Here is a 16,019-nt window from a genome sequence, read left to right as displayed (position 1 = left end):
GATGTACATATATATACATATACAAACGACTATATATATGTTAAAGAGGTGGCCATCTAGTAGCTAGCCTTCACGAAAATTTAAACAAATTAAAACAAATAGAAGGCCGTTCTAAATCTTGTTGAAACAAGCTAGGTTAACTAAATATTAGAGAAAAGCAAGAGAAATCATAAATAAAACAGCAGCTAAGATATGAACTGAGCATTGTTGGATGTGAAACCTGCATTTACGGATGGTTGCAGCTTAATCTAAGAAAACATCTCAACTGCTTAGTCAGCGGCCAAAATTGTTGCCTCTTGAGGCTTGCTGCCGCAGTTGCTTCCAATGCAAGTCCCGCCTATTGTAGGGTTTGGGGTTGGCCTTCTGTTTTGTTGCTAGTACACGTTGCTTGTGCGCTTCAGCTCCATTCACTAGCTACTTTCTGTGGCAGAGTGACGTTAAAACGGAAGCTGGAAAAACCTGATGCTAATTTTGTGGTACTCTCAAACTTGGAGGGTTTCTCCTATTCGAGTCACTCTAGCAGGCGCAAAATTTTGGAAGAAAAAATGTACAGTGCCATCAGTACTTGGCCTTACTAATAATTGTACGTACAAGCAAAGGAAATAATACGTACAAGCAAAGGAAATAATATGTACGAAAACTAACTGAACAATTCTGGTGAGATTAGTATTCGATAGCGGTGGATTCGTTTCATAGTTATTCCAAGACAAGCAGTACAAGCCTACAAGCAAAGGAAATCCGACCAACATGCACAACTAGCTATTCCAAGAACGAAATTAAACACACGAGAAAACAACCAACAAAGTAGTATCTATCCGCCATGAATGAACAGAAAAGGCAATCCAACAGCTGCAGCCACCGCATGTTCCAACCCTAAGCTTCATTACGATTATATCTCAGAAGAGGAATCAGAAGAGGAATCGGAAGAGGTATCAGAAGAGGAATCGGAAGAGGTATCATCCAATAAGGATGGTTCACCTCTCTCCACTCGTGCCTTGGACATTTCAGCCATTTCTCTCTGTCTTGCCCTGATTTGCTCCACTTCCTCGTGGATTGGGTACCCATGTTTTAGACGCCAATAACACCGCCTATAGGGACGAGCATAAGAGCGGCCATGAAGGCAGACGTTACCCACAAAACCACAAGTCCTACACATTAGTATATAGCCCTCTCCAACTTTAGTTACGCCCAACGGGACACTTTCCCGGTAGGGACACAGATATTGGTGGTGGCCGTCCATAAGGCAAACTGCACAATGCTCATTCTGAGAATGGCATTTCTTAGACTCACGGTAACGTTTCTTCTTTGCAGTAGGAGTATCATCATCAAGTTGGAGTTTACTCATAGAGCTTTCGACAGCTTTTGTTTCTTTCTTCTCATCTGTTTGTTGCACATAAATTAATTAATACTAGATATATTTACTCAGCTAATTAACAGGTCAAATTAAGAGGGCCACCAAAAATAGATACATATTTTCAATATAAAAAGGGAATTCTATCGAAACAAAAAACTAGGCATGTAATTAATTTAAGGGTAATTCTCGCACAGTGACGAAAAACAGCAATTTTTTGTTTGATATGTTTCATCAAACGCATATATTTTGGGTTTAACAGCAATTAAGCTGCAACATTTTTGGTTAATATGCAGAATTTACAAACCCTAAAACAGAAACCAAACGCATATATATACACCAAGACAAATCCGGATCTCACCTCGGAGCTCCGCCGGTTGGGCTGGATTCTTCCCCCGCCCGGACTCTGATCGCGCGGGCCAATTGGCCCTGCCTCCGCCTCTGCCTCCGCGCTTGGCGTCGTCTCTGGGTACCCGGATCATGGCTTCGTTTGTGCGAGAGAGACTCAGAGAGATTGCACGAGTTTGGAGATTTACCTTTTAGGGTTACGCTTTTGACAAAACAATGAAATTACCCTTATACACACCAACTTATTCCACGTCATTTGATCGTCCGGCTCTTTATATAAATAAAGGATAATGTTAGAAACACTAAAATTTTAAATCAATACGTTAATCAATGTTTAAGTGGTTTTATAGTAGACTATATTAGAAATAGAAGTATGAAATTAAGTATTTTGGAACTTTGGAACATCAATTTGACTTGGTATTTCAATTGGTATGGAATTTCAAATTGGTATGAGGTACAAAGCCTAAATTTCAATTGATATGAAATTGGGGAACAAAATTTTAGGCGAAAAGTCCAAATTTAAGTCCATAGCCCAAAAATCTCAAATTTCAACCTAAAAGCTCAAAACCGAAAATTCAATCTTGATCCATCCTAAAATACCAAAAACATTTCGGGAATCCCGAAAAATTAGAAATACCAAAATTTTGGTTCGGGATTGGTCTTCAAATTCCAATCTAAAAAATTTTCGGTTTGGAATTCAAAATCCCATTTTTCGATTTGGGATCCCATACTGAATCACCCCTAGTTGAGATAGAGAGTTTAGGGTTGGGCAAACGGGTAAAGGAACCGCGGGTCGAGGCGAGTATTCTAGGTTCGGGGCGGGTAAGGGCTGGTTCCAAAATTTGTAGAGAGAAAACGGGCCGGGCCGCTGTCAATTATGGGGCAGGGTGGGTCCATAAAATTAAAAACAACGGGTTCCCAGACCGACCTGTTTCTAATTATAATGAACGGCCGAGATTGAATGATAACCTATCATCCAATCTCAACCGTTAGTTTCTACCCTAGTCTTGAGTGCAGGTTCCAGTCCCTCCCTCAAGTCTTCCAATTGGGTGTTGGGTATTCATTTTCTTTTTGGTTTTCCATCTTTCGATTATCTGGTTCTTTTTTTATAGGAAGAAACAAACTTTTTTATACGGTTAAATTATACCATTTATATGTGTATATGGTGAATTTCATGTATTCCTCTATCACAGGGACTTCATATGTTTGTCCTGTTTATCTCATAGTTGAATTTGTTGGGTTTGAATTTTGTTTACTACTTCCTATCCGATTCCATGTTTAGAATTGTTCGTTTTGTGCTTGCTTAGATTGAAATATTGTTATTGTGCATGATAAACTTAATTGACAAAGAAAGCGTGAATTTTCTTTTTGGCTATGTTTTTCTCTCTCTCTTTGGTTCTCAAATAACGTAATTGATCGAGTATTTTGCTTTGGAATTATATTTTCTCATGTAAGTTTCCTGTTAGTTTCAGATTGTCTGTTCTTTTAGATTAGCTTGGTTTCAGTTTCGTATAAAAACTTTATCGAAACTTAGTTATATTTTACCCGATTAGGAGTAATGATTTAAGCACCTTCCCTTTGTGTCGAAATTTATCGTTTGTTTGAGAGTTATCTATGTTTTTTGTTTGGAGACCTTCATTTGTAGTAGTCCTGATGCTTCCATATTGTTGAATACATGTTTTCTAGTGCTGTCTGCTGAATACATGTTCACCCTATGTTGCCTATCCATAGTTATGTATGATTTCTATTGCATCTAAATACAGTCAAACTTTCTTCATATTTCAACACCTTCCCTTTGTGTTAAAATTTATCGTTTGTTTGAGAGTTAAAATGGAAAAACATCTTTTCGCATTAGCAATTCGATGATGTTTTCAGAATTTGGGTTATCTGTTTCACTTGATATTTGTTCGTCTTTCTGGATTTCTCTATGTAGTTTGCATTACAGAATTTACTGACATTTGGTAAAAGTTGAACAACTCACCACTGATTATTATTGTTACTGTATAAAGGTTTGAGCTTTCTGATGAATTTTTTTTTTTGGTTTCCTTGTAATTTAGGGATTCATTGATCTTTAGATGTCTCTCGGATGTTATTTTGAATGTCTCGGATTTAATGTATCGAATGATGTTGGACGATGTAATGTGGTTATTTTGGATTTATTGTTAATCTATGGACTTGTAATGTTTGGATTGGATATGAATTTGTGCAGAGAGTGAATTTGTGCAAACTGTAAAATCTGCACACTACACTGGTAGTGAATCTATGCTGGGAGTGAACTGTGAATCTGTGTTGGGAGTCAACTGGGCCGAGTTAGGTCTGGTTCCTATATTAGAATATGTAGAATATGTTGTCCCTGGCCCAGCCTGGCTTGTCTCTTTTAAATCCGGATTCAATGCAGTCTCTTCAATATTGGGTCCGGCCTAACCCGTGCCTAGCCCTAAGAGAGATTGGGTGAAGAAAAGAGAGAAAAATGTAATAGGGGAGGGATAGATGAATGGAGTTGGGGAGGTAGATATCGGAAACATAGCCAGGGGTGGGGGTGAGGTTGGGAGTGGGAGGAGGAGGGATTGATTTATGTTGCGTGGTATGGGGTCGTAGAAATAGGATTATGAGTCGAGAGGTTTGAGATTGGATTGGGGTCTGAAGGCTTCGATTTGGAATCTGAGATGAGACAGGTGGAGGCGTGAGGGGTAGAGGAACGTCACTAAGTCGGCGATGGTAAATCCATGTCTTTCTTCTTCTTTTTTTTTTTTTTTTTTATTTCATTATTTTTGAAATTTTCATTTACTTTGATGTTTAATAAATTAAAAAAAATTAAAACTAGACCCCACATCCATGAAGAAGGTGCTTTAACAGAAATTTTAACTGAAATCATCAAAGGTTGCACATTGGCACCAAAATTGAAGTCTAAGTGGTAATTGGAAAACAAAACTTTTGGTTTAGGTAGAAAATGCACACACTTTTAATTAGGTACAACTCGGACGGGTTGGGCCAGTTGGATAGTCAATCCAATCCTAACCCAACATTCCTAACGCAATCCTAACCCAACATTCTTAATTCAAGTTTGGGTTGGTTTTAGATTCATACAAAAAAAAAAAATGTGTGAGATGCACTTTTCAAGTTTCAACCATGCAAAGTTGAAATTAAATGACAAAATAATACCAACGTTGTAACCAAAAGAAACGTAAAAGTTGTAAAGCTAAAGAACGCATGTTATAGGATCCTGTTCCGTGCTTGTGCAAACGCTCATTCATTTTATATCTAAACAATTAACGAATAATAAATATATAAATTTATGCGTCAATTAATATTGAATAAAGTATTTTCAGCGTGCAAATGTAATACACGAAAGTATTTAAGGTTTAAATCTTTATTTAAAAATTATCGGGAAAAAAAACATTTCAATGGAACATTTCCAAATGTAGTATCAATATCGAAATGCATTAAACGGAGGGTTCAAATTTGTGTTATCATTCCAACGCTCAGCTGTGTCAGGAAATGGGGGTCACGGTTCTTCTGAGCCCAATACGTGTTTCAGCTTCTCTCAACCCAAAACGCCTTTCTATTTTCTGCCATCAATCCCATTCACAAAATCGAGCCTTAGCACGCAAGGTCGGTCTCTCTCTCTCTCTCTCTCTCACGAACATTTTAATCAAATTTTGATTCAACAAGTGCCCGTAATTTGTTTTAGCAGGTTTATGAATTTTATGAATTTCTTGATCTAGTGTTTGAAAGAGTGTACATATTAGTGTCTTGAAGTCTTTAATTACCCATCCTTTGTGTAAAATGAGTTGAAGATTACGATATTGCCTTAGATTTCTTCAAGGATATCCTTTTATTTGGGCTGTGCTTACAACAGATAATCCGGAAATGGAAGCGGGATGAGTGTTTTAATGGCCAAGCTACTTATGTAGATTGCGTGCGGATAATTCGGAGTTTAAGTAGACAAAAGTTGCCTCATGTAGCTCAGGAGCTTTTACTCGAAATGAAATCGGATGGTCTTTTGCCCAGCAACTCCACCCTATCTGCTTTGATGCTATGCCATGCCAACAATGGCCTTTTTCCTCAAGCGGAAGCAGTGTGGAACGACCTGTTATATACTTCTTTTGTGCCTAGTATTCAGGTTGTTTCGCAGTTATTTGATGTTTATGGAAATGCGGGATGTTTTGAAAAAGTGAATGAAATTTTGGGCCAGATGAGGGCTAGGTATTTGAGTTTGTTTCCGGAGGTTTACTCGCTAGCTATCTCTTGTTTTGGGAAGGGAGGCCAGCTTGAATTGATGGAAGGTGCATTGAAAGAAATGATTTCAATGGGTTTCCCGGTGGACTCTGCCACTGGAAATGCCTTTATCAGATACTATAGCATTTTTGGTTCCCTTACTGAGATGGAGACCGCTTATGGCCGCCTTAAAAGGTCTAGGTTTCTGATAGAGGAAGAGGGAATCTGGGCAATGTCATTTGCGTATCTGAAGCGCAGCAAGTTTTACGAATTAGCTGAGTTCGTGAAGGATGTAGGTCTTGGTAGAAGAAACTTGGGAAATCTTCTGTGGAACCTTTTGTTGTTATCCTATGCTGCGAATTTTAAGATGAAAAGCTTACAAAGAGAATTTTTGAGAATGGTGGAAGCTGGTTTCCGCCCTGATCTTACTACGTTTAATATCCGTGCTCTGGCCTTTTCAAAGATGTCTCTACTGTGGGATCTCCATCTTAGCCTTGAACACATGAAACATGAGAAAGTTGTTCCCGATCTTGTGACTTGCGGCTGTGTTGTTGATGCATACTTGGATAGAAGACTAGGACGGAATTTGTATTTTGCCCTCAATAAAATGAATCTGGATGATTCCCCATTGGTATTGACGGATCCATTTGTGTTTGAAGTTTTGGGAAAAGGAGACTTTCATGCAAGCTCGGAGGCATTTTTGGAGTTCCAGAGGCAAAGGGAATGGACTTATAGGAAGTTAATTTCAGTATATTTGAAAAAAACATACCGGAGGAATCAGATCTTTTGGAATTACTGACTAGCGACCTGCATATTGTGCATGTTTGACCGATTGTTAGGAAAGGATTATTGTCGCTGATAATACTATGTCTATCAGTTCCAGTTTGCATTCTATTGGTTCAGTTAGTGCATGTATGTAACAAAGTGATAAATGCAGCTCAGATATGCATCGTCCTGCATTATGGAATGGGTACGTATCTGGACTTTGTTATTATGTTCATTTTAGGTAAGCAAAATGCAGTCCTAGTCTCATGGATATTGTGTAGGATCCCCGTGTTCAGGCTGAGATGAAGTTGGATATTGCTGATGGATGACTTACCAATGTTATGAACTTATCAAAAGCTAAAATGAAAATGCTACATTCATTCAGATTCAAAGAAAACTCCGAGGAGTGTGAAATAAAGGTAAGAGCAGTCCAACTACTATTCCTTCTGAATCCCACATGCTGAAACTGATCTGCAGTCAAAACTAATTCCTCTCAAGTCTGTTTCGTTTTCTGTTTACTGCAGTTTCCCTTCTATGCTTCATAAACCTGCTATGAGACCTTAATATCACAAATTGGTTTTTTTTTTTATAGTTTCATTGGCTTGAAAAGTACCTTCTTAAATTATTAAATTAACAGATGAAACTGTTAGCTTTTCTACTTTCACAAGAAGCCTAAATTGTTGGGAAGTTGATGATACGTACATATAAATAATTTCCTCAGTATAATTTCTGCCAAAAACATCCTGTTGTTGTGGAGCCTTAAGACTATTTAAACATCAACTCTACATTAATATTTGTGAGCATAATATCCTGCTGGGGAGTCTTGTACTAATTAGTTGGCAATGCTGCTATCCCGACCAGCTACTTGAATTCTTGTCCTGCAAGGTATAGAACAGCTAAGGGTATGAACTATGAATACATCTGTACTTTGTCCCTTCGTAATGAAAGAGAAAGCTCCTAGTTGTTATAAATATATGTGGCACAAAATGAAGTAATTAATCTTCATACCGTAATAGTTTAAGCTTTTGAGAATAGTGGTAGCCCAACAAATCCTATGTGGTCTCAGAGCATGATATTGTAAGTATGAACCTTGCAAAAAATTTGACCGCATGTCCTCCCAAAGAATGCCACTTATGTATTTAGAAAAGTGCTATCAGCATTTATGTCTCGACTCTCGAGTGCAGAATGATAAATCTTCAATGGACAGCAAAACAGTACAACCTACATTCGGGATTTCCCAGTTTACACAACTACGCAGACTTAAACAACTCTTTTGCAGTCCCTACCAGAAATTATTAGAGAAAACAGAGATGGACTTGCAAAGGTTACAGGGAGGCGGGCTGAGCAATATTACGGGAAGAATTCAATTTTGCTACACTTTTTAAACATTTCTAATCCAAAAAGATTTTTCTTCCAGGATAAGATGATGTGCTTGAGCGACTCCTTGAGCTTTCATAACCAGGCTGTGATAGATCGCCGTCACTGATTACATCCTGAAAAAAGAAAAGACCAAAAAATTAACAAATAAGTTAGTGTTGATTATATATGCAAAAGTAAAAGAGAACCAACAATTGTGAAGCATTCGCAGGTTATATTAGCTGTACATTGTATGTGATTAAACAGAATTCGAGCATGCTATATAAGAGGCAAGAGCAATGGCAGGACCATGTTATGCAACTCACTTGTATTGTGGGAGTCGAGCTTTGTCTTGGTGAACATTCTCCACCACCACCACCAAGGAAGACACTGTTTTTCCTATCGTTGGCTAGTGCTCTTAATCTGTTAAGCTCAGGTAGCACAACTTTACCAAGATCCGGTCTATCTTTTCGTCGCAGTTCAGCACATTGTAAAGCTAGCTTGGCAAACTTTAGAGCTTCCTCAACTGGCCAGTCAGGAACAGCAGGGTCAAGCATCTCAGCAAAAGTCCCTTTCTCAATAGCCCTCTGAACGTGATGAGTCAAACCCATTGGTGGCTTGGCCGTTATTAGTTGTAGAAACATGACGCCAAGTGAGTAGATATCAGATTTTACTCCAAGCATCCCAGTTTGTTGGTACTCTGGGTCTATGTAACAAAGTGTCCCAGCTGTTGATGTCATATGATATTGAGTGACAGAATCTGCTACCGATGGAGGGACAAGCCTGGCCAAACCTACATCACTAATCTTGCTCACGTAGTTGTGGTCTAGCAAAATGTTTGCCGGTTTCAGGTCACGGTGTATAATGGGTTCTGGCTTGGTCTGATGAAGGAACAAAAGTCCAGTGCCAATTTCTGCGGCTATTTGGAACCTTAGCTGCCAAGGAATAACTGGGGTGTTACCTCGCTGTAGGAGACGGTCTTCTAAGCTTCCATTAGCCATGTATTCATAGACTAGGCAACCATACTCGGCACATGCTCCCAGAAGGAGAACCATGTTTGGATGGCGGATGCAACACAATACTTGAACCTGGATAATTAAGAGTTTCCCGATATATAATACACAACCAATAAAATGGCTTATAAATATAGAAGCACCTTTCTATTTGAACTATCCGGACTTGAGAGGATTGGCAGATTGGTGTAAAGTATAAACTTTTTTTGGATGCATGAATATCACTTGATGAATATATCGATTAAAATCTTTGTTTGATGCATGAGCAATTTCTTATACTCGTGTTCCTCTTTATAATCGATGTGGCTGCTGCTGTTTTCGAACAATATGTTACCGGTTTTGGAAACAAAGTGAAAGTTCAATCTTCAATTCCTTCATGATCAAATTCAAGATGTGAAGTGCCTAATAATAGTCCTTTTCCTTGGTTATTTCATTTATGTGCTAAATATCTGACGAAAGTATGTAATTTATAAGATAGGTAAAGTTTCCTATTGGCAGTGTCGCTAACCTCTTGCTGGAACTGTGACTGTCCTTGAGCTGCATCTGGACGTAGAACTTTTATTGCCACTGGTGTGTGGTCTAGTTCACCTCTGTATACCGGCCCATAGCCTCCTTCCCCAATCTTGTGAACGCTTGAAAAATTATTTGTTGCTGCTTCAATCTCCTCAATTGTGTATTTCCTGAACATGAAATCATATGTTTTTGCTTCTATTGCCTTCTTCTTCTCCTCAGCGTCTTTAAAGGCTTTCATTTCTGCATTCCTCCTTTTCTGTGCTTCCATTACTGCGATCCTTTGAGCTGCTTCTGCAGCCTCCATGGCTGCCATACATTTCAATTTCTCATTCTCTGCCAGTGCCAATGCAGCTTCCTGATCTAGTCGTACCTGTTCTAATCTCTGTTCCTCTTCAAATTTCCACCGGTGGAGTTCGGTTGCCTGCGATGATATATTATTAGAATTTATGCTTAAATAGTTGTTCTGAACCCAAGATTTATAGTTCATCAAATAAAAGGTTTTGCATCAATACCTTCTGTTTTGCTGTGAGTGCCTCCTTGCAGGCTGTACTGTACATGTCCATTGTTTGCTTGAGCTCTAGCCTGAGCCTCCTCATCTCAGCTTCCATTTCATCCTATTATTTTCAAGAAAATTACGTATTAATACTCTGAACTATACCTGCATGTATGCTTTATAAAAATAAAGCTTCTTTTGGATTGTGGAACTAAAACCACTCAAAACTGGTAAATTTAGGTATCAATTATTGAAGGAATGATATTGGGACACCAGAACTGGCTCGGATAATCATTTGTGGTATATTAGTTTCTGCTGTCAAGTTTGTAGTTGGAGGCATGCTTCAAAGCTTGTAGCTTGGTTGTGCTTCAAGTTTACTGTGCAGAAAAATTGTCTTACAAAATTCAGTTGTGAACATGAGTTTCCACTTTCAATTGAGGATGATGAGAAGTCATATGGTGAAGTGCTCATGTCAATGAACTTATGTCCGGAGTAAGATGAGGTAGAGCTCCTGTTGTTCATCCCGGACGAGTAAGATGATGTAGAGCTTCTGCTATCAATCTCTGGGCTGATTGAAAGCCGAGGTCCTGAGTCCAGATCATCATAGAAAGAAGGAAACATGTGATCCACACTCGGCCTTCCACTACTCACAAATGATATGTCAGTATCTGACGAGAGCTCATATGATTTGTTAGCTGAAGCTCCTCCTCTTGTGAATGGTGACCTGCATCATATTTATTAGGTTAGTCCTCTCCTCAGTTGAGTACTCACATGCTCTATTTCAGTAATATAGTTGTTCTACATAAGTATCCAGGCTATTCATTTGGAAGCCCTTTAACACGTTAACTGAAACTTCATCTAGGGAATGCTCGGGTGTGCTTTGCCTGGAAATGCAGATAGTGGTTGAATGAAAGCATCGGCAAAAATTTCTTAGTGAAGGGCCACATACCTATAAGCTAATCATTTTAATACTGCTTAAATGGAGGTACGTACATACTTACAACGTACAACCAAAATAAGGAGCTGAATTAACTAATCGGTATCTACACCTCTTCCATAGTTAATTTTTTTAAGCATCATTGTCTATGCCTTTTGTTCCCCAGACAATAAATGTACCAGAGCTTACTTGATTTGGATTTCATCTTGCTGGCTTTGTGGTGGATACTGCGTCCTCTCCCATGCTGTATTGGTCAAAGAAATTTGTTTGAGTAATGACAAGAAACCAGACGTGAGGTGGGAAATAACAGATGCTAGAACATAATCTGAACTTTCGACCTAAAAAAAAAAAAAAGAAAAAACCGAATCTGGCCAACCTCTGCATTGCTGGTTGTGGCTGAATTGCGTATCATTTGTGTCAGAAGCTTTGTTTGTTTGGTGCTGTTTTTGATTAGGCAAGTAAGCTTTCTGGGACAGTGAAGTGGTAGCAGCTCGCATATATGATATCTTTCCCTTGCCAATGACATACACAGTGCAGAAACTCGGTGCCTCTCTTGAGACAGTGTTTGGAACGTCTGTTGTTTTGAATCTGTGACGAGATTGATATAATTATGATGCATGCGTAATTGATGGCTTCCGAGAAGATGTTGGAACCAAGAAGTATGGACATTGAATATTGTATAATAAACTCAAGCACATGCAGCACGGGCAGCATATATTCTTGTTCTGTCAGCTTTCTATCTCCACATCATGTGTGGTCTTCGACAAAGACAAGCACGGGCAGCAACTCTTGAATATTGTACAATAAACTCAAGCACATGCAGCACGGGCAGCATATATTCTTGTCCTGTCAGCTTTCTATCTTCACATCATGTGTGGTCTTCGACAAAGACAAGCACGGGCAGCATGGAGAAGGTTATGGAGCTGTTAGTATTATAAGTCCTCTCAGTTTTTTATCTTTGTGTTGTCCCAAGAGTTTTGTATAGGGATGGGTTTGTAACCGGTTCTTTACTACTCATATATATGAGTTAGTTGTTAACTCTTACAACACATGAAATACATATATTTTTGAACATAAAAATCTACATGGTATCAGAGCGGGTCCTTCTTTAACCTGTCTCTGGCCATTTCTTTCCGCTGCTTCTCTCCTTCAACCTTGAGCCATGGCTGAAGAAGATTCAGTAAATGTTGAGGATAAAACCTCCCGTAATTCTTGTTCAAATTTTTCAGACACTGAGGTTAACACCAATTAGCGTTTGTGTTCAGCCTTGCTGAATGAGTTCAACTACCTACCTTGGTCTCGTGCAGTTTCACTTGCTCTAGGAGGAAAAGGAAAAATTGGTTTTATAAATGGAAGCATCGAAGCTCCTGATATCACCTCACCAACCTATGAGACTTGGCTCTGCAAAGATCAATTCGTCATGTCCTTACTTCTCAATACTATGGAGAAGCATGTTGCAGAAATTTTTAGCTACTCAGAGTCCTCACAAGATTTGTGGAACTCGGTGAAGGACATGTATGGAAATCAAAACAATTATGCAAGGGTGTTCCAACTGAAGAAAGACATTGCATGCATTCAACAAAATGGGAAGTCCTTTGTACAACACCTTGGCAGGCTCAAAACCATGTGGAATGAACTGGATATGTATCTTCCACACACCACAGATGCAAATACGCTACTAAAGAGAGGGGAGGAAGATAAGATATACCAACTCTTGGGAAGCTTAAGTTCTGAGTACGAGGATCTCAGAAGCCATATACTTATGAGTCAAGAACTGCCAACATTCAAAAGTGTGTGTGGTATTGTCCAACGTGAAGAAGCTAGGAAGAAAGCCATGAATGGTGAGTCTAGCTCAAGGCCAACTGAAGCTCTAGCCTATGTTGCAAACCACAAAATATACAAAGGTAAGAATTCCCATCTCAAGTGTACCTACTGTAATGGTGTTGGTCACGTGGAAGAAAAGTGTTGGATCCTTCATCCCGAGTTAAAGCCCAAATTTACCAAAGATGGGAAGATGATTCCATCAAAACCTTCACAAACAAGCCATTTCAAGAGTCATCATGCAGCAAACGTCACCTCTGGGGTTTCTTTTGGATCCATGGACTTCACTACAAGTCCTGTGACACTTATAAAAGAATTTGTTGCGTACTTGCAAACCAAGGATCATGGGAATACTGCATCAAACTTACAAAAGGAGGATGGAGAACACGCTGCCATGCTGGGGCAGTTTGCAGGATTTCTTGCCAATAACAAATCTGCAGAACAAGGAGAGGTTTCAGGTATTCTCAATGCTTTCTCCACTGCATTACAAACAAGCACTGAATATGATTGTTGGATAATTGACTCAGGTGCCACTGATCACATGACAAACAAACTTTCAAATCTGCATAATTTTCAAGCATTCAAAAACCCCTCACTAGTGTCAGTTGCAAATGGAAAAAATGTGTCAGTTTTGGGTAAGGGAAAAGCTAGTATACTCACAAACAATAATGAGTCATTAGCCCTATATGTTCCCTCATTTCCTTTTCAATTACTTTCAGTAGGAAAGATAACAAGCTCCCTAAACTGCCATGCCATTTTCTCACCAAACAACGTCGTTTTTCAGGATGTCATCACCAAGAAAGTGATTGGTGAAGGGTTCTTCCTTAATGGTCTCTACTACCTGTGCAAAAACTCAGTCATGCCTAAAACGTTTCAAGCTGGAACCAAGTATTTTGAACATCAACAACTTTGGCACCAAAGACTTGCTCACCCATCTGAACTTGTTTTGTCAAAATTGTTTCCCGGTTTTTGTCAATCACCCCTTGAGTGTGAAACATGTCATTTTTCAAAGTCAGTCAGACTACCTTTTGTCACTTCTGTTTTTAAGACATGTAAACCATTCGAGTTAGTACACACGGATGTTTGGGGACCTACAATTGAATCAATGGATGGTTACAAATATTTTGTCATATTTGTTGATGATTTCACTCGTACTACCTTTCTATACCTTATGAAATCAAAAAGTGAGGTTTTCTGCATATTTAAAGATTTCCATAAACTTGTACAAACTCAATACAACTCAAACATTAAGGTGCTTAGGTCAGATAATGGCACTGAGTTTCTGTCCAATAACATGATTCAGTACTTGAGTTCACAAGGGATTGTTCACCAAACCAGTTGTGTAGGGACACCCCAACAAAATGGGGTCTCAGAAAGGAAGAATAAAGATCTGCTTGAAAAAACTCGATCTCTAATGCTGCATATGAATGTTCCCAAAAGATATTGGTCACATGCTGTTCTCACTGCTACCTATATAATTAATAGACTTCCAAGTAAAGTATTGGGGTTCAAAACTCCACATGAAACTCTAAACAATAAGGCAGTCAACTTGGCGCATCTTAAAACGTTTGGTTGCAGCTGCTTTGTCCATGTGCAAGCACCTCATCGTGATAAATTGGAAGCTAGAGCAGTGAAGTGCATTTTTGTTGGGTATTCACCAACTCAGAAGGGATACAAATGTGTTGACCCTATCACAAAGAAATGTATTGTGTCAAGGGATGTTCGTTTTGATGAAACAATGCCCTACTATAAAAGCAATGAGACTCATATTAATGAGAATGAGACCTTGAGTGATTTGCTTCCCTTACCAAGAGTCACTGACCATGATACACTAGCAGAAGATCACATCTCAAATGGTCAAATCATTGAAGGAGTTCAAGATGACTTGATTCCAAGTGTGGGCCAACTACACTCTCAATCCATCAGTGAGCATACAGGTGAAGTTCAGACAGGCCCAAGCCCCTCTCTACCAACAACACCACTTCTAGAAGCTAGGAGATATCCCATTCGAACAAGACAGCCACCAGCTAAGATGATGGACTATGTTACTTATGCCTCACGGCATCCTCACACTAAAACTCTCAATTACAACTGTTTCTCAAAGTCTCACATTGCATTTCTCACTGAAGTTGCAAATAATGTTGAACCTAGCACCTTTCAGGAGGCAAACCAATCATCTAAGTGGAGGAAGGCAATGTCAGAGGAATTACAAGCCTTGAGTGACAACAAAACCTGGAGTCTTGTTCATTTACCACCTGGAAAAAAGGCTGTTGGCAGCAGGTGGATCTTCAAGGTAAAATTCAAAGCTGACGGCTCAATTGAAAGGCACAAAGCCAGACTCGTTGCACGTGGATTCACTCAAACTTTTGGAGTGGATTACAAAGAAACCTTTGCACCAGTAGCCAAGATGAACACTGTCAGAGTTCTCTTGTCTGTGGCAGTTAATTCTGGTTGGTCCTTGTATCAAATGGATGTAAAAAATGCATTTCTACATGGAGAATTACAAGAGGAAGTGTACATGCAACCTCCACCAGGTTATATTCAAGCCCAAAATGGTATGGTCTGCAAACTTCACAAGGCTATTTACGGTTTAAAGCAATCTCCAAGAGCTTGGTACGCCAAGCTCAGCTCAGTGTTGGAAAGGGCTGGTTTTCTTAGAAGCAATGCAGATTCCTCTCTATTTGTTCGAACAGGAATGAGAGGAAGATTGATGATTCTTATCTATGTGGATGATCTCATAATCACAGGTGAAAGTGAAACTGAGATTGCAGCCTTAAAGCAATCTCTACAAGAGACCTTTGCCATCAAAGACCTTGGGAGGCTTAAGTATTTTCTTGGCATAGAAATGGCTACCTCATCCAAAGGACTATTCCTAAATCAAAGAAAATATGTAACTGATCTTCTCAAGGAGACAAATCTTCTTGATTGCAAACCTGCAACCTCTCCAATTGACAGCAAGCTCAAGCTTACTATGTATGGGGAAGCTCTTCATAATGTGAGTTATTATCAAAGACTGGTTGGTAAGTTAATTTACCTCACCATTACTCGTCCTGATATCACCTATGCAGTGGGCATAGTTAGTCAATTTATGCATTCTCCCACCGTTGATCATCTCAACATTGTCAAACGGATCCTTCGTTATCTTAAAGGGTCCATTGGACGGGGAATTCTCATGCAAAATAACCAATCCACAAGCATAAGTGG

General features: G+C 39.2%; 3 protein-coding genes across 5 annotated transcripts; 1 reads left to right on the top strand and 2 right to left on the bottom strand.

Moving 5' to 3' along the window:
- Positions 1–641: 641 nt before the first annotated feature.
- Positions 642–1,903, bottom strand: LOC139190484 (uncharacterized). The gene is made up of 2 exons (XM_070810808.1): positions 1,713–1,903; positions 642–1,380 (listed from the first exon to the last, which is right to left on the bottom strand). Exons 1-2 carry the CDS (start codon positions 1,831–1,833, stop codon positions 890–892), a joined length of 612 nt encoding a protein of 203 aa, XP_070666909.1. The 5' UTR covers positions 1,834–1,903; the 3' UTR covers positions 642–889.
- Positions 1,904–5,093: 3,190 nt separating this feature from the next.
- LOC139190482 (pentatricopeptide repeat-containing protein At3g42630-like) lies at positions 5,094–9,307 on the top strand. Of its 3 annotated transcripts, XR_011574715.1 has the most exons (3): positions 5,122–5,311; positions 5,559–6,887; positions 6,979–7,681. XR_011574715.1 is itself a non-coding variant. In XM_070810806.1 (2 exons), the coding sequence occupies exons 1-2, from the start codon at positions 5,198–5,200 to the stop codon at positions 6,714–6,716; spliced, it is 1,272 nt and encodes a 423-aa protein (XP_070666907.1). In that variant the 5' UTR covers positions 5,094–5,197; the 3' UTR covers positions 6,717–9,307. The 3 variants fall into 3 exon arrangements, 2 of the variants coding, with proteins under 2 accessions (XP_070666907.1, XP_070666908.1); XM_070810806.1 differs by having other exon boundaries at positions 5,094–5,311; positions 5,559–9,307; XM_070810807.1 differs by having other exon boundaries at positions 5,145–5,311; positions 5,614–9,307.
- LOC139190481 (U-box domain-containing protein 52-like) lies at positions 7,814–12,068 on the bottom strand. The gene is made up of 7 exons (XM_070810805.1): positions 11,371–12,068; positions 11,184–11,238; positions 10,457–10,781; positions 10,077–10,178; positions 9,560–9,985; positions 8,365–9,126; positions 7,814–8,175 (listed from the first exon to the last, which is right to left on the bottom strand). The coding sequence occupies exons 1-7, from the start codon at positions 11,489–11,491 to the stop codon at positions 8,074–8,076; spliced, it is 1,893 nt and encodes a 630-aa protein (XP_070666906.1). The 5' UTR covers positions 11,492–12,068; the 3' UTR covers positions 7,814–8,073.
- Positions 12,069–16,019: the final 3,951 nt, after the last annotated feature.

This window comes from Malus domestica, chromosome 13, assembly GCF_042453785.1.
Source record: "Malus domestica chromosome 13, GDT2T_hap1".
Classification (NCBI taxonomy): Eukaryota; Viridiplantae; Streptophyta; class Magnoliopsida; order Rosales; family Rosaceae; genus Malus; species Malus domestica.
Note: the sequence above shows the minus strand (reverse complement) of the source record. Positions and strands in the feature narration are given on the sequence as shown.

Excerpts from the sequence above, each read along its gene's own strand:
- LOC139190481 (XM_070810805.1), bottom strand. The coding sequence starts at position 11,491 with ATGCGAGCTGCTACCACTTCACTGTCCCAGAAAGCTTACTTGCCTAAT. Across the intron at positions 11,239-11,370 it reads CCACAACCAGCAATGCAGAG|CATGGGAGAGGACGCAGTAT; the intron begins GTTGGCCAGATT and ends TGACCAATACAG. Across the intron at positions 9,127-9,559 it reads AGTCACAGTTCCAGCAAGAG|GTTCAAGTATTGTGTTGCAT; the intron begins GTTAGCGACACT and ends TTAATTATCCAG.
- LOC139190482 (XM_070810806.1), top strand. The coding sequence starts at position 5,198 with ATGGGGGTCACGGTTCTTCTGAGCCCAATACGTGTTTCAGCTTCTCTC. Across the intron at positions 5,312-5,558 it reads ATCGAGCCTTAGCACGCAAG|ATAATCCGGAAATGGAAGCG; the intron begins GTCGGTCTCTCT and ends TGCTTACAACAG.
- LOC139190484 (XM_070810808.1), bottom strand. The coding sequence starts at position 1,833 with ATGATCCGGGTACCCAGAGACGACGCCAAGCGCGGAGGCAGAGGCGGA. Across the intron at positions 1,381-1,712 it reads CCAACCGGCGGAGCTCCGAG|ATGAGAAGAAAGAAACAAAA; the intron begins GTGAGATCCGGA and ends TGCAACAAACAG.